At 39.3% G+C, this 27,995-nt stretch overlaps 2 protein-coding genes across 9 annotated transcripts; one reads left to right on the top strand and one right to left on the bottom strand.

Annotated features, from left to right (window-relative positions):
- Nucleotides 1-946: 946 nt before the first annotated feature.
- LOC129726785 (phosphatidylinositol-glycan biosynthesis class W protein-like) lies at nucleotides 947-3,391 on the top strand. Its single transcript, XM_055683876.1, has one exon. It carries the CDS (start codon nucleotides 1,109-1,111, stop codon nucleotides 2,513-2,515), a length of 1,407 nt encoding a protein of 468 aa, XP_055539851.1. The 5' UTR covers nucleotides 947-1,108; the 3' UTR covers nucleotides 2,516-3,391.
- LOC129726783 (probable phosphorylase b kinase regulatory subunit beta) lies at nucleotides 2,812-27,982 on the bottom strand. 8 transcript variants are annotated; one of them, XM_055683868.1, is made up of 12 exons: nucleotides 27,817-27,982; nucleotides 27,616-27,734; nucleotides 27,325-27,460; nucleotides 26,364-27,265; nucleotides 26,092-26,303; nucleotides 25,715-25,729; nucleotides 25,054-25,071; nucleotides 24,469-24,600; nucleotides 4,989-5,093; nucleotides 4,803-4,928; nucleotides 3,680-4,746; nucleotides 2,812-3,614 (listed from the first exon to the last, which is right to left on the bottom strand). In XM_055683868.1, exons 1-12 carry the CDS (start codon nucleotides 27,840-27,842, stop codon nucleotides 3,098-3,100), a joined length of 3,375 nt encoding a protein of 1,124 aa, XP_055539843.1. In that variant the 5' UTR covers nucleotides 27,843-27,982; the 3' UTR covers nucleotides 2,812-3,097. The 8 variants fall into 8 exon arrangements, with proteins under 8 accessions (XP_055539843.1, XP_055539842.1, XP_055539844.1 ...); XM_055683867.1 differs by having other exon boundaries at nucleotides 27,616-27,737; XM_055683869.1 differs by lacking the exon at nucleotides 25,715-25,729 and having other exon boundaries at nucleotides 27,616-27,737.
- Between the last annotated feature and the right edge of the window lie 13 nt (nucleotides 27,983-27,995).

Here is a 27,995-nt window from a genome sequence, read left to right on the forward strand (position 1 = left end):
CCACAGTAGACCTACGATTTCCGATTAGACTGGAAAACCTACATCAAGTCCACGGACAGTTCAGTTCTTACAAGCCGGAGCTCTTCCCGGGGCTTATCTATCGAATGGTGAAGCCACGTGTAGTATTCGTTAATGGTAAAATAGTGTTCACCGGGGCCATATCCGAGCGGGAAATCATCGATTAGTTTAGAGAATATTTATCCCATATTGCAGAGCTTTCGAAAAAACTAGTAACGTTTATTTATCAAAATAGATATGTTGTAATTTGTGCAGAAGCACACTTCATAGTAGGTTCATTTTAAGTTAACTGTACAAAATTTCATATTAACGAATTAAATTCGATCGCTACTTCAATATAATACACTCGCTGATCCAATTCCTAGAAAAATGTATCACTAGTCTTGTATTATTCAGAAAAAATGATAAAAATCAACTTACTTTCAATGTTTTTCCATCAAATTTGAATGATTATCAAACCGACGTATCTGCAATGAGCTGATAAATACTGACGTATCCGACTTGACGTAAGTGCAAATAATTTGTCCGAGTGACGAATCGTATAGGGCGTATGTAAACATAGAACTGCCACGACGACGAATCATTAGGGTGTATGTGAAAATTACGCGACAAAACGACGTAAAACTAGTTTTTAACAATTTTGTTAGGAAAACAACAAAAAACAGAAACATACAATCAAAACATTATTGTTTTACTTAACACTTGCCAAAATCAAACCGGAATAAAGAACATACAATTTTAAATTGCATTTATTCATACAAACAGAAATTTGTTACTTAATTTTCTCAGTTCCTGCCTGATGTTACATACGTCTATTTGAAAACTCACGCTAGAATTTTGAATTATATAAATTTAGGTTCACGTGTATTGTTCATTTCCGCTACCCTGTGACTGAGCATTCACTCCTTCCAATCTCATCAAAAGTTCAGCTCCCCTAGCGGCACACAAGTCAACTGCAAGACTATAAACAAACTGCTTCTATCAATGTTATTCATGTTATCAACACACAGTTATCAATCTTTGAAAATTCTTGTTTTAAGTATAGTAAAAATCGTGTTTGCCCTGCCCGGTTGAATATTACAACTGTACTATGGACCCCATCGAGTACAAAATCCTGCACGAGCGCGCCATGCAGAACAACAACGGCACATCGGCGCTCAATGTTTTCCTGCACATCGTTCCGTCGTTTTTCACTAGCTTCCACACAATTCAACTGATGTCTGTGACGGCGGTCACGCAAATCCCGGTCCGCTTTTTGCTGGAGTTCTGCCTAATTGTGCTGCCATTCGTGCTGATGGTCACCGTTCTAAGCGAACTGGTTAGTAACATCACTCTGGCGTTGCTGGTGATTAGCGGTCTGTCGGCTCTCCAGCAAGTGCGGAACAAAATGCACCTGATGCCGTTCGTACAAATACCGGGCAGGAAACCCCAGTTCATGACTGCGTCCCGGGCACTCATAAACTTGATGACGGCGGTGTGTATTTTAGCGGTAGACTTTCGAATTTTTCCACGGCATTTGGCAAAAACAGAGACGTTCGGGTTTGGACTGATGGATGTCGGTGTTGGATTGTACGTGTTCAGTAATGGGATCGTTTATCGAGTTGATGACGGGCGGAAGCTGAATTGGTTGCGAGTAAGGAATGTACTGCTAGGAAGCGTTCCCTTGTTGGTGCTTGGAGCGGCGAGATTTTTCGTGACGCAAGAAATCGATTACCAGCAGCATGTTTCCGAGTACGGGGTTCATTGGAACTTTTTCATCACGCTGGCGATTGTTAAAATATTTGGGACTCTAATTATGGACGTGATTCGGGATCCTGAGATTGCTAAGTTCATCGCAATAACCGTCCTTTGCGGACACGAGATGATGCTTCACCTGGGTGTCTCTCGGTATGTGCTGAGTGAGAAAACTGGAAGGTCAAATTTTCTGGATGCCAATCGCGAGGGGCTAGCGTCTATACCGGGATACGTTGCGCTGTATTTGGCTTCTACATACGTGGGCTCGGTGATGAGACCTTCGGTGGAAATTCAACCAGCAAAGAAGTTCCTGCGTCAGGCTACCAAACTGAGCGTAATTGCGGGCGTGTGTTGGAAAATGATTTACGTGTGCGAGGATATGTTCGGCGTCTCCCGGCGGTTGGCCAACATGGGCTACGTGTTTTGGATTCTGTCGATCGGTACCACCATGTGTGCGCTGTTCATGTTCTGCGAAGTGTTTATCTACTTTGTGCGCTTTGAGGAACCAAAATCGCCGGATCAGATTATGAAGGGAGACGATTTCTGCATTTGCTACATTCCACTGATATTTGAATCGATTAACGGAAACGGACTGGTGTTTTTTCTCAGTGCCAATTTGCTGACAGGTCTTATTAACATGGTTTTTCAAACGTTGCTAATGGAAGCACCCGCGGCACTCATCATTATCAGCTACTATATTTTTATACTTTGCGTTGTAACTGTTTTCATGCAAGTTAACAAAATCAAGCTTAAAATTTGGTAAGCAATGGAGGCTTCGCTTTCGCATCCGTTCTAGTCATAGATAAGTCCCCAGCATATTGATAAAGTTATACTTATGAGTAGAATTATAAAAAATGTCATACGCTCACGTACTTAACTGTAACAATAAACTTTTCAGAAGGTTTAAAGGCAAGAGCACGCTTTATTGTGCTTTTGAATAAATAATTGTTCACTCGCCTTTATCTCCAAAAGATTAATATAATTTGATGACATTCTCGGCGAGAACGTACCGTTCAATGGGGAAAAAGGAAATTCTTTCAAGGTGCCACCCATTAGACAAACAAAATAATTTGTTCATACATTTAACAATGCTAGTAACAAACTCTGCATGATTAGTTACGTCTATCAATAAAATATAAACTTCGCTTAACATATTGCTTTAGAAGCTCATTAAAATTTGTTGAGATGGCCGAATCAGCATTCAAAACTTTGGATTTTAGATCAATCGAAACATTTTAAACTCAATCTGCGAGTTATAAAATAGGTAAAAATAATAAGCAGCGAATATGAGGCTAATACCAAACAAAAGAAGAAAACGTTGCGCAACAACACAGAATGAAAAGTTCTACTGCACCCGGCAGTGATCTTCGACGTCTTCGGCGAAATCTTCAGAGCTGAGCGCACACCGCTGGAGCACACTATTGACCGCCGCTCGTGCCAAATAACCGGTGGTTTGCGTTTGTGAAAGAGAGAAAAGCGGAGAAATATCTTTCGTTGCCGGTAAGCCGTGATCTTTGCAGTACATGTTGAAGGAATCCTCCAACAGAAAATCTAAATCTAGAATCTGATTGAATCGCAGCTCCGGATTACGGCGCAGAATTGTGGCCACGATGCAGAGCAACTCAACCGCAATCTGGCGCCGCTCGGGTTGATTAATTTTGTTCAACATTTCTTCCACCTGCAAAGCGAAGGAAAATTCGCTGCGACTTTTGTTGGATAGGGTGGTAGCTGCCGGCAGGTTGTGACCCTGCACCGTGATGCCCAGTGGAGTGCGTTCCAGCACATCCCACACGTGATTGTAGAAGGTTGGTGGCACACGGAACAGGCACCCCTCGAGCTGGCGTCGTTGTAGAGCACTGAAGCTGTTTGAAAAAAAAAAAAAAAATAGAATGATAAATTTTTTACACTAACACTGCAATCAACTTACGAGTCTTCAGTTTTATATTCGCTCACAGAAAGCACCCTTTGCAGCAGTTTGCGTATGTGATACGGTGAAAGATTCTCGATGTCAGCACCTTCGTCACCCGTCATGTTCAGGTAGAGTCGCATAGCTTCCAGCACCCAACCGACACGGATCTTGAGAATACCTTTAAAAATATCGGGATTCGTGGCAATCAGTCGGCCAATGTAGAGCACCACTTCTTGCTGCAGTACAGCATGGATAACATCGTACGGCTGCACGGTAGAATACATAACATTCTGGATTTCCGAAGGCGTCATCGGTTTATCGAAAACGGTTTCCCGCTGGCCGATCACTCCAACCGTAATTTGCTTACCGTTGACTAGCACCGTTGTGATGAAGGGCGAAATTGAATCAACAATGTGCCGCAGTAGAGAGCTGCAGTAGCGCACGGCACGCCAGTAGCGCAGGGAACCAGCTCTGTAGTACAACTCGGTCAATCTGGTGTGAACTGACTCGCCGGATATTTCGTAGTTTGCGCCTTCGCGGTGAAGTAGAATACCCAGCAACTGGCACTGCAGAAATATCGATTCCGTGTTTCGCAACCCATCAATTATGTCAGGCGTTGATTTTATCTGATATTCAGCGGCGCTGATTTTTTTCTCCCGATAGGATTGCGCTCTTGGTACATCAGTTAAACTTTGATAGCCGATGTTATCGTGATAAACCTGGGAGAATGCTGATTCGCTAGAATCGGGTAAATTCGATAGCGACATGAAATCCAAATGTTCGATACAGGAGCTGGAAATCAAATTCTGCAATCGACCGATGCGCACTTTCATTCCGTCGCAGTAGCCCTTTTTCAGCATCGCCAGCAGATCGATCATTTCCTTGAACTGCGGATCGCGCATATGCTCCTCACGGATGAGCAAGCACACGGTGGGTCGGCCGGACAAGCGCCAATATTTGCCCACAAATTGCAGCTCCGTTTTGATGTCGTCGATCAGCAAGGCCATATCGCGGTACAGGTAGAAATCGGACACTTCGAAAATTAACGGATAGCACAGCACCGTCATACCGCAGATTCGGTACACCTGATGATTGACAAGCTCTTAGATGTAGTGTTTGAATGTTAGAAGTTCAGACATACCTTACTGGTACCCAAGGAACCAACTGGACGGGGAGGCCGTCCGGTGAGGCCAATTTTGTCGTTAACACCTAGCTGCTGGTAGACGTGGATCAGTTGCGTTGAAGACCAAATTTGTACCGGTTCAACCTTGAGGGGGGAGAATTGTTAAGAAAGAGTGCTTGTTTTGATCACCGAAAGAAAACTTACCTCATGAGGGGTTTGTGTTTGAATACCATAGGTGGCCATCATAGCCTGCAGACGCATCGACTCCGTGATCAGCACGATCTGCACCACTAGATCGGTGGCCGTGCCCTAGCAATCGAGGACGGATGAAAAGGTTAGAAAAAAAAAGAAAACTTGCAATTGAATACGGGCGTGCAAAATCGGTTGCCTGTGCCGGAAGTATTAACAAGATAATAGAAAAATCATTCCAAAATCGAGTGATTAGTTAGACTAAACAAGACTGTTTTGTTATACGAGGTAAAAACTTCAAAAAAGTGCACACAAGACAAGGGTTCGAATGGTATTATCTAGTGAACGCTAAAATGAATACCATAACGGGTCGTTCGTGAGCTCTCTGTTACATCAGATAGTGTTGTGCTACATACAAAAGATATGGATTTGTTCAATTACAGTGTATGAAAAGTTTGATCATAAAACTTTCGACATGCGCGATTTTTTTTTTTAAATAGCAATTTGGTGAATTAGTTTGTATGAAAAAAAAAACACTACAAGTGTAAGAAAGTTTTGAAAAATATACCGAATTAAATCATGCGCCTACGAAAAATCTAGATTTTTTAAAAACATCACTGTCAGTATACCTCACAAAAATCTGTGTAGAATATATATAAAAAAAAAACACAAAAAAATCCCTAGGGTATCAAACGTCTTCGGCAGTGCCCGAAGAAAACCTCTGCCGACGACGTTCGATACCCTATATAATCTTAAAATAGAGCAAGATCGCGCGAAATGACCTATGGTAAAAATGGTAAAAATAATAAGCAGCGAATATGAGGCTAATACCAAACAAAAGAAGAAAACGTTGCGCAACAACCTCTGCCGACGACGTTCGATACCCTATATAATCTTAAAATAGAGCAAGATCGCGCGAAATGACCTATGGTCGAATATCGACCATTTTTGATTTGAATGAAACTTTGCATACGTATTTGGCTTAGCAAACTGAGCATTTTTCACAGATGGAGAGATTTTTTACACCCATGAGTTACATTCTAAAAGGGCGTATGCCTTTTGGCATAGGTTTTATTCGAAGCATTGTAGCCCAGAAACCGTTGGTTTTATAGAAAAACTGTCTGAGAATGAGTTGTAAGGATTTAAAAATGCACCATAAAAAAAATACACTGTACAAAAAAAAATTTTTGTTGACCAAAAAAAAGTTAAAAATGAACATCAAATTTCAATTTAAAAAAAAGAGTTGTTTTTTTTATTTTTTTTTAAAGAAACTTGACGTTAATACGCAACTTTAAAAAAAAAGTCCAGGATTGAGAAATGAAAAATAATTTTTTATGGTAGATTAATTTTTTTATGAAAATTCAAATTCAAACATTTTTCAAAATATTTGTATTCTGATGATTTTAAAAGATGTAGAGAGTCATTTTGAATCAAAAAGCTCTTGGTAGTAAACATTCAAAACCATCGGTTTTCGAGTTATTTTTCATTTAAGCTCGAAAAATTATTAATATTTCGGAAAATACACGTTTTTCTTAATTTGTGAATGAACCATACGTTCATTGGAATGCTTGATCAAAAATATACAATTCATTCTTTGACAACAAAACGATTGGATTAATAACTCAAGCGCTAAACCTTAGCCTACCTACACTTTTCCCCTTGCCGAATGTTTTATAAAAAAATATGTTTGTCGTGCAACACTACCTACTTGTTTACTAATAATAACTGTTTGTAAAGTACGCAACCAATAACTACTGGGTTACCTATAATATCTGTTTTCGTATATAAATACGATTGCACTACTCCAGAAGTCTTAGTAACTGTTTGCATTTTGTGAAGATGAATAAAGTGAAAATGGAATACACCAAGCTCAAATGCTATAAACCCTTTCCTGATCATCGGTGCTCATCAAGCTTACGCAAATTAAACGATAACGTTATTGCAAAATTAAAAATATTGAACAGTCAAGCTCATTTTAATACGTCTTTATCAATTTGTGATTCGTGTAGTTATTGGAATGATAGTCAAGTCACCATTCATCCCTTCGTTGTTTACTATTCAGAAGCTGGAACACTCAAGAATATCAGCTTCATCATAATATCGGAAGTACTCCATTGTGATACTGTTGCGGTTCAGGTGTCCATTGCCAAATTAATGAGTTTTTTGAAAACAACAATAGAGTTGAAAAAAGCGATATTAATGTCGGATGGAGCTGCCTCACAATATGAAAATAGAAAAAACTTTGCAAGTCTTTGCAAGTTCGAAACAAAATATAACGTCGATGCAGAGTGGCATTTTTTTCGACTTCTTGGTACGCTTACCGATTCCAGGTAAAGCCCCATGCGATGCAATCGGTGGCATATTAAAACGAATGGCAGGAAATAGAAGTTTAGCTAAAGAACATGAACATCCCATTATCAGCGCAAAAGAATTGTATGATTGTAATAAAAATTCATCAAAAATGTCATTAAGTGGGGTATCATATGAAGAATATGAACAAGGAGTAACAGAATGGAGCAATATTTTCGAAAAATCTATAATAATAGCTGCCACACAAAAATATTACTCTTTTGTTCTGATTTCAAAAAATAAGATACAAACGAAAATGTTTTCAAAAGATGACGAATCATTTACTTATGATGTTTATAAAATATAAGGTGAAACTAGTTCTGTACTGTAAAGTATCTATGTCATAAAAAAATATTTTCCTAAGATAATAAAACTCGAAAATAAATATTTGATTCTTATATGTATCGTTTTGTTGTCAAAGAATGAATTGTATATTTTTGATCAAGCATTCCAATGAACGTATGGTTTTCGCTGGAGAACCATGAACAAATTAAGAAAAACGTGTATTTTTCTAAATAATTATAATTTTTCGAGCTTAAGTTAGAAATAACTCGAAAACCAATGCCTTTAGAATGTTTATTACCAAGAGCTTTTTGATTCAAAATGACTCTCTACATCTTTCAAAATCATCAGAATACAAATATTTTGAAAAATGTTTGAATTAGAATTTTCATAAAAAAATTAATCTACCATAAAAAAATATTTTTCATTTCTCCATCCTGGACTTTTTTTTTAAAGTTGCGTATTAACGTCAAGTTTCTTTAAAAAAAAAATAAAAAAAACTCAACTCTTTTTTTTAATTTAAATTTAATGTTCATTTTTAATTTTTTTTGGTCAACAAAAATTTTTTTTTGTACAGTGTATATTTTTTATTGTGCATTTTTAATTCCCTACAACTCATTCTCAGACAGTTTTTCTATAAAACCAACGGTTTCTGGGCTACAATGCTTCGAATAAAACCTATGCCAAAAGGCATACGCCCTTTTAGAATGTAACTCATGGGTGTAAAAAATCTCTCCACCTGTGAAAAATGCTCAGTTTGCTAAGCCAAATACGTGTGCAAAGTTTCATTCAAATCAAAAATGGTCGATTAAATTTTCGCGTATTTCCAGGCGATTTGAAATGATTTTGCTCAATAGCAAAACTGCTGCTGAAATTCCTCCTCCTCGGTCAGTACTTAATGTGTTTTTGTGTGGTAATTACTACCTATTCCTCAGACGCCATATATTTTTCTTAGAACAATATCACGGAACCAGCAAAATTCTTAGTTTTTTCTACCTAAAAAGTGTCTCTGTCTCTAAGAAAGTCGCCTCTCCGAAAGGCGTTAGAGCGATATTTATTTTTAAATGATTTTAGTTATTGTACAATGTAAATTTTAGTTTTTTAATACCGGAGTTAAAGTATTGAAGTTAAGGAGGGATTGGTTCAATCACTTCAAGACTATCTTATATATGAGGAGTTTTTGATTTCCGGGATTTTAATTTTTTGAAAGTTTAACATCTCAGTAGATAGTAGGAAATTAAGATTTTCAAGACTTATTAGATTGTTTAAGTTTTTTTGTAGATGTTATAGATCTGGATTTTTTTTTGTTTTTGCTTTTGGAGTTTATTTTTAGAAATTTTAAATTTTTTGATGTCGCCAAGATTGTCAAGGTTTTAAAAAATTTAAGAACTTTGGGATTTAAAAACATTTTTAATTTCTAAAAATTTAAGAATTTTGAGATTTTGAGCTTTTTACATTTCAGTTCAAATTTTCTGTTTTTTGAAATCAGTATTCACGATTTTATTCAATTTTGTCATTTTTAGCTTACAGAATTACATTTTTACCATTTTACCATTTCCGATATCTCTGACATTACCATTTTTACATAAGTGAGATTTCCAAAAAATTTTGAATTTGTCATCACGGTACGAGATTTATTTACTTATGTCACAATTAGGGAAATTTCCCCATATGCAACTATTCTAATTGTAACATCGAGCCAGATACGTTTAAGATGCAGATCTAGCTGTTACGGAGTTATGTTGGATCGTACATCCAAATAGTTTGATCGCATGCTGCCTGAGAAGAGTGGTAGTACGCGGCTGTGTCTTCATGGCAGGAGCGGCGTACAACAGCGTCTGACTTAGATCACGCGGCTGAATCATTGAAATGCTGTATTCCGCCAGTTACACCTTAGTTGGCAGCCCTATCAGTAAAATGTAGGTATCGCGACCATACGACGAACAACGGAATTCTAAATACGGAACGAAATAATCGGCAAAGGCTACCGATACGGAAACAGGAAACGGTAAACGGTTGCAAATTAGATACATGGAACGTCCGATCTCTTAATAAACTGGCGCGAGCTGGCTTGCTTGCTCAAGAACTACAGCAGCAGGGAGTCAAAACCGCAGCGTTTCAGGAGGTTCAATAGTCAAATTCCGGAGGAAGGGAATTCCGTGCAGTAGACCCTATTGCACACCCGTTTTTCAAGTACCACATCAGCTACTGTGGCGGCAAAGCAGCGAAACGGAGCGTCGCTTTCGTAGTGCTGGGAAACCAGAAAACAAGTGTTATCCGGTGGAGCCCCGTAGATGACCGAGTTCTTCCGGCCGGTAATTATCTCTCACAGCGGTAGAAGGCTGATGGCGTGGCAGAAGAATAGGGCAGAGAGCTGAATCAACGGGCCGCAGAAAAGCAGAAGTAACGAGTGGAAGACATAAATGGGCTGTGGAGTAGTGATCACGGTACCATTAAAATAACTGCGAGAGAGGTCCCAAGCAGCAAAATTTGTTTCGATTATGAACTTTGTGCATCCCAGTAACAAATTCTTATGCGGAATTAAGTTGCAGTTACATCTCAGTTTCTTATACAATAACAAAAAAACTTAATTAATCCACCTAGCGGTCAGACTCAGCCTTTCTCATTCAAACTTATTATTTGTAAAAATAGATTTACATGAATGCTTAAATCCAATAAATGTTTATCCACTCTTTGGGTTCTAAAATATTGATGTTGTAATTAAAGTATAAAATATGAAATTTGACGTAATGTTAGTACTTAAGAAATAGCGAAATAAAAGCAATGACTCTTAATTTCGAACAATTTAATCACGAGCGATGCCGGGAACGTTTAGATAGTACGATACCACATTTAAATCATGTTGAGGCCATATATATTGATCGAAGCAGGTAAAGTGTTGAATAGTCATTGAATTTCTGTTCTTTCTAAAACTTTTAAACAGCATATCAAATTGTTATGAAGTTTGTTATTTGTAAGTTTGAGAGATGACTCATTTGTATGACACTAGTTATGTTCAAATAAGTCGTGTAATACTTGAGATAATAGACTTTCGTTGTTTTACAAATTAAAACATAACGCTTGCTTAAGTTTGGTTACAATCAAATGAAAAGGTAACGTATGGGGCAGCCAAACTTTGAAACCACGTGTTCAATCATAATTCATCAGTTAACCCTTAACTAGCCCGTTCATCTGATATCAATATTGTTCAAATCGGTTGTGTAGTTTCTAAGATAATGAAGTTTCGTGGTTTTCACATTTCGATACATTACAGACGAAGTTACAGTCCGATTACTGCAAAATTCAATAGGGAGTTATGAGGTAGGTAGACCTTTCATTTGATACTAATTCTGTGGAAATCGGGTCAACCATCTCTGAGAAATATGAGTGAGTCCAAGTAAGTTGTCTTGGAATATGTTTCTTTTCATAGCTGGATTTCACATTTTTAAACATAACAGGCAAAGTAATAATCCGTTTGAAAAAAAAAATCATTAGGGTCTTATGGGGCAACAAGACCTTTCATATGACACTAATTTTATAAAAATCGGGCCAGCCATCTCTGAGAAACATGAGTGAGATTAAATAGTCTCCAGAACACGTTTCTTTCCATAACTCCTGAACCACATGTTCAATCTTCATAAAATTCGAAAGTTAAGGGTTTTTATGGTAGCCCGTTCATTTGAAACTAATTTTAATCAAATCAGATGTGTGGTTTCTGAGATATTGATGTTTCGTGATTTTTACACTTTGATACATAACCTCTAAACTAGAAATCAGATTACAATAAAATTCAATAGGGTCTTATAGGGCAACTAGACCTTACATTTGCAATTAATTTCATTGAAATCTGTTCGGTCCGACCATCTCTGTGAATAGTGAGTGCGAAAAAAGGTGCACATACACACGTACACACCCACACACAAACATATACACCTATACATGCTTATATGCAGAAAATGCTCGATTCGTCTAACTGAGTCGAGTAGTATATGACATTCGGCCATTTGGATCACTTTTCTACCTTTTAATTAGCCAGTGATCGTTAGGAGGAAGTCAATATGTTAACTTTCATTATGTGATTTCACATTTTCATGAACAACGGACAAAGTTACAATCCGATTGCAATGAAATTCAATAGCAACCTATGGGGCAACTAGACCTTTCATTTGACACTAATTTTGTGAAAATCGGTTCAGCCATCTCTGAGGAAAATGAGTGAGTTTAAACAACCTCAGGATAACTTTTCTTTACATAACTTTTGAACCATATGTTCAATCATTACGAAATTCAAAAGTTAAGGGTTCTGGAGACAGCCCGATCATTTGAAACCAATTTTATTAAAATCGGTTGTGTGGTTTCTGAGATATTGATGTTTCGTGATTTTTACATTTTGATACATAACCTCTAAACTAAAAATCCGATTACAATGAAATTCAATAGCAACCTATGGCGCAACTAGACCTTTCATTTGCAATTAATTTTATAAAAATCGGTCCAGCCATCTCTAAGAAAAGTGAGTGAGAAAAAAAAGTTGCACATACATACACACACACACATACACACATACATACATACATACAGAAAATGCTCAGTTCGTCGAAAGAAGTCGAGTGGTATATGACATTCGGCCATTGGGACCACTTTTATACCTTTGGTTTTTCCAGTGATTGCTATACCTTTCTAGGAGAAAGGCAAAAAGCGCAGGCGGTGGAGCCAATTGCAACATTTTCGTTGTTTCAACACAAGTTTCAAGAATGAAACCGCAATGTGTATGAACTAATGCATGGAATTTGATAACAACATGGTAAATGATGCTGCATGGTAAAATTTCAGCTACGAAGATGCACCGTAGCAGCAACTAGGGCGCAATAGAAACTTCGTGGCGTTGTGGTAAGATTGTAAAAGGGCAAATGGTCAGAATGGAAAGAGACTGTCTGTATAGCGATTTATCTTTGATTATTTCCAGAAATTTGAGGATACAACTCCAGTTATCAATTTCTATTTACTTTTCTCGTTTGTACTATTTACGTCATTTGCTGTAGAAACACTTGCAAGTTCATGACTCAGTTTTAAATATTGCTTCCCTTATCATGCTAATGGTCATTACAAGTTTTAATTTTGCCTCTTCAATTCATCAGTACCTCAGCGTGAACTGAAATTCAAAGCAATTTATCACATTTCGTTTTAGAGACCCACACTTTTTGAACGACTTCTAGTTCAAGTACCCAAAAGTTACAACGCAGTAAATAACCTCATCTCAAAAACAAATATAAGGCGAACAATCGAGCAAAAGTTGCTGTTACATGGCTTCAGAACATGACAGCAACTTTTAGTAGTATTTTTGTGTGTTTGTTTTTTGTATCTCGCAAGCATCACGTTGGCAACCTATATGCTCCACCCACTAGTTCTATTCAGTGATGGTTAGGTTTTCAAATGCCGTTTACACGTTTCAACAACAAATCCAACCTCGCGGATTACGTTGTTGGTGTGAAAATTTTTGAAGCAGCGATGCAACTTTAGTTGTTACTTGTTTCTTTAAAATTTCATCGTAGTAATAAAAAACGTTTCCTAAAACCTCGGAATTTCATTAGTGCAACAAATGATCACAATTTATTTTTTTATTATGTTTCAATTGTTGCTTGGGGTGATAGGTACGACGCGTGAAAAACAGTGTGACGACTGAATACACGTGCAAGGAGTCGCATGCTCACATGTCAGAACAGACGGGTAGCGAGAGCTGCCGAAAATAGAGTCCACCGTCGGAAGAAGCGCGAGCACAAGGAGCAGAAGCTCACCAGCGCAGAGGACACCTTTGCTAGAAACGACGTACGGGGCTTCTATAGAACAGTTCGAAAGAGCCAGAAGCAGGAATTTGCCTGTGCTGGTGATGTATAATGACAACGACGGCAACCTGCTTACGGATAAACCGACGGTTGCAGCCAGATTATGAGTAATGAACTGAACTGTAGAGCCACCAGCTCCAAAAAGGCTATTAGTGAGCTGACAAACGGCAAGGCTGCTGTGTAGGAATCCGATCCACCAGATCATGCTGAAGATCTAGGTGGATAAACAAATGCCGAAGGTCTGGTTTGAAGGTCTCATATGCAACTATTTAGGCATTGTTTTCAATTTCGCATACAAAAAGGGTCTCCCGTATCCTGTTCTTCAGATTGAGATCGTTAACGGAATTCTTCATCGGTTTACCGATTTTAAGGCGGCATACGACTCAGTGAAAAGAAACGAGTTGTGGCAGAGAATACTGGAACACGGCTTTCGGACGAAATTATTTATGCTGAATCGTACGACACTGGAGGAATCGAAATCATGCGTGCGGAAAGCGTTCGTAACGTAAGACGGGCTGAAACAGAGGGATGCGCTCTCTAACTAACTATTTAACAGCGCCGCAGGCGCAGTACGAAGAGCTAACGTGCAACGAAACGGTTCGATCATCACGAAACCTCACATGATCCTTCGTTTTGCGGATGACATTGATATCATCGGTAACGACCGTAGGGCCGTGGAGCAGGCCTTCATGCTTTTCAAGAGGGAAGCGGCATAGTTGGGACCAAGCATCAACTCTGCCAAAACAAAGTACAGGGAGCGTGGGAGTTCCGGTGGTGTTGGTGCTGAAGTGGAGATTGATGGGGAACGATTTGAAGTGGTTGATGAATTCGTCTATCTTGGTACGTTTGTGACATGTGACAACGGTATGAGCCGTGAAGTGAAACAACGAGTCGTGGCTGCGAACAGGGCCTTTAACGAACTAGGACGCTGATTGTCCCGGTGGCCCTTTACGGATTTAAAACATGGATGTTGGAGGAAATTGATTGATAGAGTTTACGAGGTGACTGGAGAACGGCTGCCCAAGATAGTAGAAGCTTTCTTTCTAATTCGTTCGGTCCTAGACGGGCAAACGGTCCGTCGGCCAACAAAATAAAGTAAATAATAGTTCAGCTTTAGTCGCTTAACATATATTGGAGCAATTGCCATCAAATTATTATTATTTTATCAAATCGTTGAATGAGAACTGGCAAAGAGTGAACATGTGCAATTCTATCACCTCTGGTCGCTAACTCCTAACCCTTCCTCCACGTGGTGTCGGCTAGAGTACGCAACTTTGGTTGCCAACATCAATAGAAAAGGAGGAAAAGTGGATCCCGCACATTTTGGGCTGGCAGCCCCGTCAGCGGAACAGGGACCTCAGGCTACCAACCTGCTGTACCCGAAAACTTGTAAAGGTTACAGAAAATGGGAAAAGAAATTGTTCTGGATCGTTAGCAACGACCTATTGCATGAAAACACGGACACGAATCGGAACATGGAATATACTGACCCTTGCCCAGCAGAGTAAGCTGGCCCAACTTGCAAGGGAAGCTAGCCGCCTGCAGCTTGAAATCCTGGAACTGAGCGAAGTCCGTTGGTCGGGTACCGGCGAACACAAGACATCATCGGGGCTGAAATGGTACTCGAGGAAGAGTAGTCGGATTACTTCTGAGCCCAGGGGAACATGCGGCCCTGATGAAGTGGGAACTAATGATCGGCTTAGACGCCAGATTTAGAACACGGTTTAGAAATCTTGTTGCAATCCAGTGCTATGCGCCAGCAATTACTGCCGACCTGCAGGAGAAAGAGAGTTTCTACAGCCAACTGAACAGTGAGGTTGAGAAAATCCCCGAGGGGGACTTTCAAATCTACGGCGGCTTCAACGCGAAGATTGGCTCAAACAACGCAGACCTTGAGCACGTCATGAGACGCCATGGCCTAAAAGAGATGAGCGAAAACGGAGAGTTGTTTACAGCGTTTTGTGTTAATAACAACATGGTCATTGGTGGATCGCTTTTTCCCGCGATGGCCAAACAGAAAACCAAATTGACCACATCTGTATCAACCGAGAATGGAAAATGGTTGCTGCTAGTGGAACCATCGAAGGACAACGGCATCAAGAACGTCTTCATCGCGACATGTGATGAAAACCTTGGCAAAGTGCGCAGCGAGCGAGGGAGTAGATTTCGGATGAAACTTGGAAGAAGATCGACGACCGGAAAGAGGCGAAAGCCGGCCTTGAGCGATCGCGAACAATAGCAACTAAGACAAATGCCCGTCAACGATACGTTGAACTGGTAAGGGCTGTAAAAAAGCGAGGAGACGGGACGTGATAGCCTGGACTGACTCCCTAACCGAAGGAGAAACTGTCGCCGCTAATGGTGATGTCCGCTTGTTGTACGATATTTCTCGCTGCCTTAGTGGTTCCAGGATGAGTACAAAGATGCCGCTAAAAGGCAGAGCTGGTAAGCTACTGACTGACCGTACTGAACAGCTTAAGTGATGGACTGAACATTACGAACAGCTCTTCCGAGTATCGAATGTCAGTGACCAACAAAACCAGCATTACATGACGCCAACAGTTCGGCGCATCATTCGCGTCAACTCCGAAGCGACATCGTTAGATGAAATTGAAGCGGCATTGAACGCCTGAAATAGACTGCATTTCAGCCCAGATGCTCAATGCTCCCATCTTTGTCAGCCCAGGAAACCGCAACTTTCCCAGTGGACTGGATGAAAGGCATATTGGTCAAAGTTTCCAAAAAAGAAGACTTAACCAAATGCAGTAACTGGCGTCGCATCACGTTCCTTTGTATTACTCTCAAAGTACTCTTTAAGGTAATCCAAAATTGGATCCAGGAGAAGATCGACGCTACTCTCCAGCGTTAGCAAGCTGGATTCCGTACTGGCCGATCATATGTAGACCATACCACAACGCTCTTCATTATGTTGGAGCAGATCAACGAATTTTAGGACTCTCTTCTACTAGTGTTCGTTGACATTGGAAAAGCTTTCGACCAACTCAACCACGAAAACATTTAGGGCGCACTTATGCGCAGAGGAGCTCCAGATAAGCTAGTCCATCTCATCGAGGCTCAGTACGAGGCGTTTCCGTGCAAGGTGTTGCATCATGGCGTCTTGTCTGACCCTGTACTGCTGGTGTGAGAAAGGCTTGCATTTTATCACTGCTATTGTTTCTCTTCGTTATGGACGAGATATCAGTTGGATTGATAGTAGACCAAATCGAGGATTGCCTTGGAATCCTCTAACAATGGAGCACCTTAACTACCTCAATCTAGGTGACTACATTGTCTTGATGACACAACGCCGAAACGATATGCGGAGCAAGATAGATGATCTTTCCGAGTGCTCTCAGGCAGCAGGTCTCTCAGTCAATGTGGCAAAAACTAAGTCTATGGTAGTGAACACTGGAAATCCCTCCACCTTCACAGTAGCGGAACAACAGGTTGAGCAGGTGGATGTTTATCAATACCTTGGTAGCCAGCCAACGCCTGATGGTAATACCAAAGCTGATGAAATCACACGGATCAGGAAGGCCAGAGGTGCCTTTAATCTACGAAACATTTGGCGTTAAATACCTACGTATTATTGTACGCCTGCGAAACATTTTCACCTATGATAGTCTCACGCTACCCGATCAAAAGAGTATAACTAAAAAATTACAAAATTCTATCAACGCGAGATACAAATAACATATTTTGATACAATTTTTTTTTCTAATAATTTTGATAACAAAATTGAATATGAATGAGTTATAATAACAAAACCTGAAATGAAGTAGTTCTGAAACAAGTTTAATTAATTTTTCGTTTTTATCAAAACCTGTCGTTTCTAACAATGTTTGTTATTATATTGTTCTATATACAGCCGCTATTCGCATAATAATCCTATGTAAAAATTGCGAGTCCTGTGTAAATTTTGCGAATATGGGTCCATTTTGGCATGTTTTTCAAGAAAAGCCATTAAAAAAGTGAGGTTTGATTCCCACAACCTCGATTTTAATGGCTACTCTTGTAGAGCATGCCAGAATGGATCCATTTCCAAAAACAAGAAAACATAGGACTTTTACATAGGACTGTTATGCGAATAGCGGCAGTATACTATCTTATTTTGTTAGAAAGCTGATACATTAGTAACAAATTTTGATATGTGTTTGGTACTAGTAGAATCATTTCTGTTATAATTTCTGTTATTTTAACACCTAACGAAATCAAATTGAAAACACAGCCTGTAAGGTTTTTCCCGTAACAAATTATCAGCTTCTGTTACATTTTTGTTTTTTCTTCCTGATCGGGTACTTACACAAATACTGACATTTGAGTGTAATTTGTTTTTAACTTGCCTTCACTTGTGTTTTGGCAACCTGGAAGAAGCTTTCGCACCTATCTACCTACTCGAACCACTACCTGCATGTGCTCAAAACTCTCGACGGTGTAGGTATAATACGCCTCGACCAAATGTTGAACAACTGCGGAATGCCGGGGATGCAGCTGGAGGCAGCGCTACCCATGGAAAAGCAGCGAAACTGTCTAAGGAGCATTCCTTCCGCCGCACTGCCGTAGCACTACTAGGTTCAAGAACCTATTTTGTATAATAAACAAAGATTTTCATAGAACCGATTTTATGGATTCAAATTTATAAGTTACTGTCTTCACGCAAGAGCAAATACGAAACGATATCTACGAGCGTGGAACAGCCAAAACTCAGTTCTCTGAAGAAACAAGCGCCGAGATCGCGTAGCGATGGAAAAGCTGTATCAACCTAGCGACACTCTACGAGAAGTTAAAAGATTTCTGCAAAGATACCACGAAGCTTTACGGACGAGTGTGAGGTGATCGAAAGGCGGAAGCAGCCCTTTGATGAGCATCTGAATGGCGCTGCAGTAGAGCGCGAGAACGGTATGGCATTTGATCTTAGTGCACGAGCAGGAGACAAAAGGATTCCAGGCTCTGATCTACTTGAGATGGAGGATCACTCTACTGAACGCCGCCTATAAGGTACTCTTCCAAATACTCTGCCGTCAACCATTCGCAAAGCAGTTCATGTGGCACTGTCAGACGGGATTTATGGGTACCCGCACTCCATGGAACCGATATTCGCGGTTCGCCAGGTGATGCAGAAATGCCGCGAATACAAAGTGCCCACACATCATCTATTCATCGATTTCAAATCGGCACACGACACAATCGATCGAGACCAGCTACGGCAGATTATTTCCGGACAAACTAACGCGATTGGTCAAAGCATGGTCACTCGAGTGATGATGTGTTTAGTTCGAGTATCGGGGGCCCTCTCGAGCCCCTTCGAAACTCGGGAAGATTTAAGGCAAGGTGATTTTATAAGGACTTAAAATCTTCAAAGTTCTAGAAATTTTTAAAACTTCGATATCTCAAAAGGTATAAAAATTTCAAGAAATATGATATTTCGCGTTTATAATTTTTCACAATTTTCAAGTTTTAAACCTTTTTTAGATTATGTTATGTATTGAGATTTTTGCGATTTTTAGACTTCTGGAAACGTTTAAAGTTTTTATTCTTCTCAGATTTTAAATGTTTGTATTTTTTTTTCAACGAATAAATTTGTTTATTTAAAAGATTTTGAACGTTGTTAAAAAAATTTTGGGTGGATTATTATTTATAATAAGCAAAGATTTTTATAAAACAAATTTTAGGGATTTAGTATTCATTATTTATTTATTTCGTCAAGCAAATGTAGACTACAGTGATAATAATACGATGTTTTCTTATATTCTATACATTATTTCCAGTAGTTAGTCGTTTTTTTTATTTGATTTCTGCCCATGGTGATGTCGATATTTTCGCAGTGCTGGTTATAGTGACGCATCATGCGATTTATTGGGCCATTTTTTGAGTAGTTTGTTCTGTGAGAATTTTCCGAAAATATATTACGATTTCTTAATTGACGACTGGGTGCATAAAAATTTAGTTGTGATAATAATTGAGTAGATTGCACGCGTTGAGAAATAATGTCATTGATAAAATAAAGCATTGAAAGATCGCGGCGTTCTTTAAGTGCTTGTATGTCTATAAGCATGCAGCGTGCTTCATATGATGGTAAGGGAAATGATGTCCAATTTAGCTTACGAAGCGCGTACAAAAGAAATTGTTTTTGGACAGATTCAATGCGTTCTTCATGTGTGGCAATATAGGGATTCCATACAATGCTACAATATTCCAGAATTGGTCGGACGTATGTAATATATAATAGTTTGATTGTATATGGGTCTTGAAAATTGTGGCCGAAGCGTTTTATAAAGCCCAGCATACTATTTGCTTTGTTGATAATTGTATTATAATGTTCTATGAATGTAAGTTTGGAGTCTAAGATTACGCCTAGGTCCCTAACGATTTTGCATTTTTCTACTGGTTGGTTTCCTAAGAAAATGTTTGTTGGTGGTGTTACTGTTTTTCTGCTAAAGGCTATTGAATTACATTTTTTAATGTTGAGTTGTAATAGGCTTTTGTTGCACCGAGTGTAGAATACATTAATTTCATTCTGGAATATTTCGAAGTCTTCTGCATTGCTTATTTCTATAAAGAGCTTCATGTCATCAGCATATACAAGCACACGTATTGACTTAAGAAGAAAGGAAATGTCATTTACGTATAATATAAAAAGAAGAGGGCCCAGGTGGGAACCTTGAGGAACCCCAGAAGTTACTTCTATTGGGTTTGAAAAGGAATTTTGAAAGCGGACTATTTGTGTTCGTTTTGTTAAGTATGACTGCAGCCATTCCAAAAATGTTGTTTCAGTTCCGTATTTTTCGAGCTTGAAGAGTAATAATGGTATGTCGATTCTGTCAAATGCCTTGCTAAAGTCCGTATAAAGAGCTTCTACGTGGTTACCGTTGTCCATTACAGTCAAAGTGAAAGTTATGAATTCCAAAAGATTTGTGGTAGTTGATCGGCCTTTGTAAAAGCCGTGCTGTTGAGTTGTAATTTGGTGTTTTACTTGTTGAAAGATTTTTTCATTAATTATTGATTCAAATAATTTTGGAATGCATGAAATAATGGCAATTCCACGATAATTACGAATGTCAGATTTAGCGCCAGATTTGAAAATTGGCACTAAATATGAGGTTTTCCAGAGTTCTGGGAAAATTCCATTCTTCAGGGACATGTTAAAAAGGTGTTGTAAGGGTGTAGATAGTTCTTCTGCCAAATTTTTGAGAAAAATTGGGGCTATTGTCAGGTCCAGGACCTTTCGTAGCGTCTAAATTTTTAAGTGCGTTTTGAATTTCGAATCCAGATATTTGATTGACAGATAAAGAATTCGAAAATTCAGGAAAATACGAGAAGTATTCGCGGTCGCGATCTGTTTCTTCATATGTGGTGTAAATTTCTTGAGAAAAAGTGGCAAAAAGACTACATATTTCATTACTAGTTTGTCCTACATTACTGTCAAGATGCATTCGTGATGGAAAGTTGTTACTTTTTAGTTTGGTTTTTACGTAATTAAAGAAGTTCTTAGGGCAAGACTTGATTTGATGTTCGATTTTACGATTATGTTCTTCATGTGCAATTTTAATGGCTGCGTCAAGTTGACAGCAAATTTCTTGGTAATTTTGAAGATTTTCGCTATTGTTGTCTTTTTTGTATATTTTATGTGCTTTTTGTTTTCTATTTTTTAGGTTCTTCAATTGTGGATTGAACCACACTGGATATTTGTTGGTGTTCGTTCGTCTTCTTTTTTTTAGAGGTACATTTTCTGATATAATTTGATTAATTATTCCATAAAATTTTGTTACTTCTTCGTTGACATTTCCTTCTTTACAAATTATACTACGCCAATTTATTATGCGAAGTCTACGTTTGACTTGTTCGAAGTCAGTTTTGTGGTATTCCGGTACATCCTCGTACTCGCAGTCGCTGGGGTACGAAGTGTTATTCATTACTATTGAATACTCAATTGCTGTGTGGAATGCTTCATTTTTCCAGATGGGAGTCAATGATGCATCTACACAGAAGTCTTCAGTGCAGTTTGTGAATAATAGGTCTAAATAAGCATTTTGTTTGTTTTTGACATGATTGATTTGATATAGACCGAGTTCTGAGGATTTGCCAAAAAGATACTGCAGTGTTTCGTTTTCGCCTACGACTGGGAGTAAGATAGATTCATTTTCAATGTCTACAATAAAGTCTGCATTACGTTGGTTGAAGTCGCCATAGACATGCAGTTTTACTTCTGGTTTCATGTTAGACATAATAGATTCTAGAGTTTTGAAAAATAATTCATACGAATGTTTATGAGCATGTTCCGGTGGAAAGTACACGGAACAGAAGATATGTTCTTCGCCAGCAATAAATGCTTTGCCCATACGTGTTCAAATTCTTTATATTTGTCGGATATTATTTCTTCAGAAGTAAAGTCTACATTATTGGCAATGAGGACTCCACCGCCTGACTTTTTTTGACTGGTAGACAAATTCCGATCGTGCCGGAATACATTGTAATTGTTTCCAAATACTTCTTCGCTTCTTACGCTTTCGTCCCAGCTACTTTCAGTTCCTAAAATTATTTTAAAAGATGACGACAATAGATTTTGTTGAATTTCTTTCATTTTGCTTGGGCTTTTCATGCGATTGAAATTCTGACAATAGATAAGAATTTCAGTCGCATTCTGTCGAGGAAGCGAAGAAGTGTTAGTCAAGTTATTACTTATGTTTAAATATAATGGTTCTGCCTCAGAAGAGGGCGTCCTTACTTGCGAAAATTTGTACTAAATTTATTTACACTTTCGCGAAGTTGTTGAAGACGGTGCGTGCGTTCATTTGATAAAAAATGACGATATGATTGAAGGTCGGCTACTGCTTCGGCTGGCGTGAGTCCATATTCCTGATGGACTTCAACAAAGACGCGTTGGAGTTGTTCTGGAGATGTCGGCAGTCCTTCGGATGCGAGAAGCATTCTTATACTGGTTGGTGTCATTCCTTCTACGCATACAGATGATGGTTGGTCCTTCATGTATGCGAGATATAGGCGTGTAATATGCATTACTTTTGGGTCGCGGAGTCTAGCCTTCAAAAAGCGCTCGTCGCCATTCGATGATTGCTGCGTAAGTCGGACGATTGGTGGACGCATGGGGTCAAGTTCAAATTGGCTGTCTTGCGGTGCTGATTGTATGCTGGCGTTGCTGGCAGGAGCCGGTGCAGAATTTTCATTGTTAGTTGCATTTTTTTCTGTCCGATATGGGTTGATAGTTTCGTCTTTTTGGAAATTTATAAATTTTGATGTTATGTCTGAATTCGGCGGCCCAGCAAATTGAACGCGTGCAGCTGCCAGGAGGTCTTTGTCCGAGGGTAGTGGTTGTTTTGGCATTTCAGCAATTTGAGTTTTCTTTGAGTTGCAGGCGAAATGGTTTATTCCGTGTTTATAGGTGTTACTTATGCTGAAAGGGTTTGAGTTTTTCTGCTGACGTTTGCGTTGCTGCATACGTTTACGAGCGGCCTTTTCTGCTTGCTTTTCCTGCATGCGTCTTTTACGCTGTCTGGCGTCATATTCAGTCCAGTCGCGTTTCCATTCTTTTTTATTGCCAATTAGGCGCCAGCCTGATGTGAAATTTGGAGTACGGTGTTCTTCTGAGTCCGATTCTGGAAGTGGCAATGAAAGGCGAAGTTCTTCAGCCAGACTGGGATGATTGTCTGTTTTTGGCTGGAGTGAATTCGATTCTTTGAGCGCTTTTAATTCATTAATTAGTTCCTGCGCCGTTGTACTGCAGTTTGTTTTCTTATTTTGTATAGCTTCTAATTGGTGTTCCATATTGTCAATTTTTGATTCTATATTAGTAAATGCTTTTTCCAGGTGCTGTTGTATGTTCTTTGTGTGCTGCCGGTTTTCTTTGCTAATGTCCGATATGTCCGATATGGAGTCATGGCCAAGTTCGCCGAACAGCGTCGAAATGCGATTTATGGTTTTTGCCGACACATTGTTTGTATTGATATTTACTTTTTTAATTTCCGTCTTCAATTCAGAAAGCAGTGTATTGATACTGTCCAGTGTGTCGTGCGTTACAGTCAGTTTAGGAAGTTGACTGATTATTGAATGATTTGATTTGATTTGTGATTCAATACTTTCTGTTAAAATTTTCTGGTGCTGGATGAGCTTCTTCAGTTGGAGTTGGTCCATGAACTGTTCCTGGCATTCTATGCATAAGGGCAGCATAAATGAACGCAGTAGTTCTTCTTGGTTTCTACGGGTTCCTACGCAGGCAGCGTGGAAGTGCCTTTTGCATATTCCTTCGCATTTCCACAGGAAACGGTTGTCGGTCGAAGTACAGTTGGTTATGCCACACTTTTCCATAGCACTGATTAAAAATTGTTACGCGGCGAGTACGAATTGTCGAGAAAAGGTTAGATACACGCGGTAGCGCGACGGTCAAAGATTGTTTATAAATAAATAAACTGTTGCTTACGTGCACTCGCGACGCCGTCAAGGTGTAAAAAAAAATTAAAATACAAGTTAAATTGCGGAGCGAAATGAAAACGCGTCCGCGCCCGATGACTGTTCGTGGCGAAAAAAAAAATATTCATAAGTTATTGTCATTTTTAGACTTCCTAAAATTAAAATTTTTATTTATTTTTTTAATTTTTAGGATTAAGATTTAAACAGTTTTAAGCCAAATTTAAACAATCAAGACAAGTCTTGAAAAATTGGTTGTCACGTAGCATGAGCTCAATAGCGCCCAAAAATTAAGATATAAAGTACAATTCATTTTACAGCTATACAGAAGAGATTTCGTCGTTTCTTAGAAATAAACGGTAAATATTTGTCCGAGGAATTTATATTCACCCAAAATCCAGCTAAGAATTCATGATCCATTAGAGCAAAAAGTTTGGAGCTTGAACAAAAAAGAACAAAACAAAAACGCTTGCAAAATATGTACAAAAAAAAACTAGTAATGAACATTACTGAAAGGAAATATCGATCAATCGCTACTTCTAGGGACTAAAAGGCAATAAGGAAACCACCACTACTTGACTGCTTAGGGAAAATCTATTTACGCGTTTCTCCAGCGTTTCGGACGTCACAGACTGCTGATCCTGCTCGATGTCCGTATCCTTGCTATCGTCTGTTACCGGCTCGACTTCGACCACTTTCGACAGGGCCAGTGGACGGTGCATCACTGCCAATGCCTTTACCACCACGTTACGTTAGAGTGCGATAGCAAAACCCGTATGCAAGTATGCGTGTGTGTGTATATATGTGTGCGTGCGATTTGCAATAGTATTTGGTTTAATCAATGCAATCGTTTCATTCGGCGGGGTCATTCATACACAAAACACGTGACGTACGTCCAGACGACGGAATGCAGATCGAGTGGAAGACAGAAAAAGAAATAGAGATAGAAAATTTTGATTCAGTTTTTGAGCTAGAAGACAGAATATTCGAGGGTGCCATAAAATAAAGAACCCGCTCAGGGATACGAGATAAAACTTACGAAAAGAAATATTCGGGTCTTCAACAGGTGTGAAACGGAAAATACAGAATAAAAAAAAGATCTAAAAATTAAATAACTAATGAACTACAACTAGCGACATCCAAACAATTCATCAGAATTTCTAGAGAGAAAATAAAGCAGTACTTACACTTCCTATTTTCGTACGCTGAAATTGCGATGCAGAAAAGTGTGACGTTAAGCAGTTGAATAGAGAAAAGAAGAAACTCGGTTTAAATTTACCACAAAACTCGACACCATGTTTTTTATACAATATGGTCTACAATTCAGGTTCAGTTCCAAGAATATAATCTGTATAAAGAGGATACGAACCATTCGCAGATTCACTATTGTAAACCCTTTTCTTTTGTGGTGATTTCGTTTGTCAATTTTAGTATTAGCTTGTCTAAACAGGATGCTTTTGCAGAAGAGCACTGCATGACAGGCTTCACTGATGTTGTCTACATTATAATTGTGTTTAAAAAAATAAATGATAAAGCGTAGTTGTACGTCACACTACTATTCTAACTGGCTATTGTGCTAACAAACATTAGAATGACTATTTTTTGAAAAATATTACGGGGTTAGATCACACGAAACAGAAAACGAACAGAAACCGAATTCGGAGCAGATGAAAACGGAGCTTATTGGTTACTAAGAAGAAAAACAAAATACTAAAAAAATAAAGAGAAATCGAACAGAAGACAACTCATTCGCAGAGCTTTCATTTTGTTCACTCTACACTACGGAACGTAACAGAAGGAGAAAAAAAACACGGAATCGGTCGAACCGAACCAGCACATTTTACTTACAATTCCCGGCTTAGCCTGTGGGTTATATTTTTTGTGGTGGTGGTGGTGGTAGTAGTGGTGATGTTACAGGGTAGAAGAGAGCGTGTGATCAAATGATTGGAGAAAAGTTCATTTACATTTGCCGAAAAACCGTGCGTTATGTTTTGTTCGAGTAAGGCAGCATGTGTGTTCAGGTGAGAAAAAGAATAAAAATTGCGTTAATCTTATCACCTTTTGTTCCACGGAGAAAAAATAAAATTAAATTAAATTTAAAGCAGCAGGGCTAGGATTTGGTACTCCCTCTTGTAAAACCTTTTCAATGTTCCTCTTTCCAATTATGGGGTGGATGTTCGATCGGTTATATAATGCTTATGATAGATCATTGATCAGATGCTCACCTGAAAAGCAGAGTAGCGGCCACCCTTGCGGGGTCGATTGTAGGACGGCAGATACCGACGGATTGGATCCAATTCGTTGATGTGCAGTAAACCAGCTGTTAGCAGTTGTGCAATTATGAAAACCGATTGGCCCCATAGGAATAATGCTTGCGACGAAGCACGAGTATACATGCCACCGCCGTCCGGGGCGTAACACATCGAAACAACAGGATCTGCATTAAAGTCGTTTTTTACGTTTCGAACTCATACAAGTATACTATACAAATACAAACCTCCATTCTGATCCGAGTGCATGCATTTTCTTAACTCCATCTGATACTCCTCGATTTGCTCCAAGTTGTTCTTGAACACACCATCGATGATCATGTACGTGTAAAACATCGGCCACTCGCACTCGTATCCATCGAAATCTTTGATTTCCCCCTTATGGTAATATCTTCTCGTTTTGTCCTCCAACCGGGACAAATAACCGTCGCGGCTAAACCGTTTGAAGCCCTTCTTTCCCTTTAACCGCATCACCACGTTGTTTTTAGTCAAATCAACTAGCCGTTCTTCGTGGGAAGCGAACGCCGGAAAAGACAGCGTAGGTATCAGCGAAGCATCAACTCCCTTCGAGCTTGATTCGCGAGGTAGCATGGTTTCAAAAATGCTGCGATTGCGGTTGTGCGCATCGATATCGACGTAGACGACACTCCAGGAAGCTCCCTTCTCACCGAACAAATTGCAACCATTGATAGCTTCCAGTGCCGATTTGGCCATACCAATCGAGGAGGCATGTATTTCCGGCGTTCCATCATTATATTTCGAGCCCCGCTCCCACATACCATAATCCGGCGTACGATAAGCTCGCTCAACGTAGTACACCAGATTTTGCACGAATGCTACCTCATCCTGGGTGTAGATGATCTGCAGTCCCGAGGATATCATCTGTACCAGAAATATCAGATAGATCGAAACGACATCGATCTGCAAATGGTTGTACTTATCATCGGAATAGATCTCCTCTCCTGTGTGCAGGTGAAATTTGCAGTGCAGCGCATTAACCGCGCATTGGCGAGATTTGAACTTTTCCACCCGATGCGCTTGCTTGATCCAACACTCCAGAACACCGCGCATGCACTTCACTGCCGATTGACCCAACTCGTAGGATTTTCCACGATCATCATCAATACGCCTGCAATTTAGAAATGATTTTTAATAAGGGTCTTGACGAAAGACTCCAAATCATTTTACCGGTATGCTTGATAGAGGCTCCAAATTGATGCCGCACAGTAAACACTATCACGAATGCTGCCCACTTCGCGGTCAGTGCTAAGCACTGGAAACAGTCCGGAAATTGGACTTTGAAATTGCAGCAGTTGTCTCTTCACTGCAAAATCAAAACAGAGAAACCTGATGACACAAGTGTAACAGCGTAAAAGATAATCGTATATAGAAATATCATCAACATCAGTCAAGGACGAATCAATCAGCACAAGGAATGAAAGTGAAATCGAGCAATAATCCAACGTAGCTGGCACTTACCAATTCCGTAGTAGATATCCAGCTGCTTGACGGTGTCCTCGTAGTTGGAGATTTTCAGGAACTGATCCAGGTTTATATCGTCCAAACTGGGCTGGCGAGCAACCGACGAGATCGAACTCCTGCTGAGAAGAAAAATATACTTACAAGATTCCACCCAACAAACAGCACTACATCTCCTAGAGAAAAAAAAAACAAACTTACGAAATAGGCCGCTTCAAGCTGGCCATAGCTGTGGTTGGTTGTGTGGTTTGGATCTGCGAGGCCAATTAAAAGCGCTTCAGGGGAAAATTTTGAAAATTTGCTCCAACCTTTCCCACCGGAGCTAGCACAGAAAATTATCTTCCTGAATGACACAGTTGACGTTTCAATGTCATGCACAG

This window comes from Wyeomyia smithii, chromosome 3 (assembly GCF_029784165.1).
Source record: "Wyeomyia smithii strain HCP4-BCI-WySm-NY-G18 chromosome 3, ASM2978416v1, whole genome shotgun sequence".
Classification (NCBI taxonomy): domain Eukaryota; kingdom Metazoa; phylum Arthropoda; class Insecta; order Diptera; family Culicidae; genus Wyeomyia; species Wyeomyia smithii.

What these genes read in the sequence shown, in the direction of transcription:
- LOC129726785 (XM_055683876.1), top strand. Translation starts at nt 1,109, where the DNA reads ATGGACCCCATCGAGTACAAAATCCTGCACGAGCGCGCCATGCAGAAC.
- LOC129726783 (XM_055683867.1), bottom strand. Translation starts at nt 27,842, where the DNA reads ATGGCCAGCTTGAAGCGGCCTATTTC. An exon ending in GGATATCTACTACGGAATTG is followed by an intron (nt 27,461 to 27,615) that starts GTAAGTGCCAGC and finishes TTGATTTTGCAG; the next exon opens with TGAAGAGACAACTGCTGCAA. An exon ending in AGCCTCTATCAAGCATACCG is followed by an intron (nt 27,266 to 27,324) that starts GTAAAATGATTT and finishes TCTAAATTGCAG; the next exon opens with GCGTATTGATGATGATCGTG.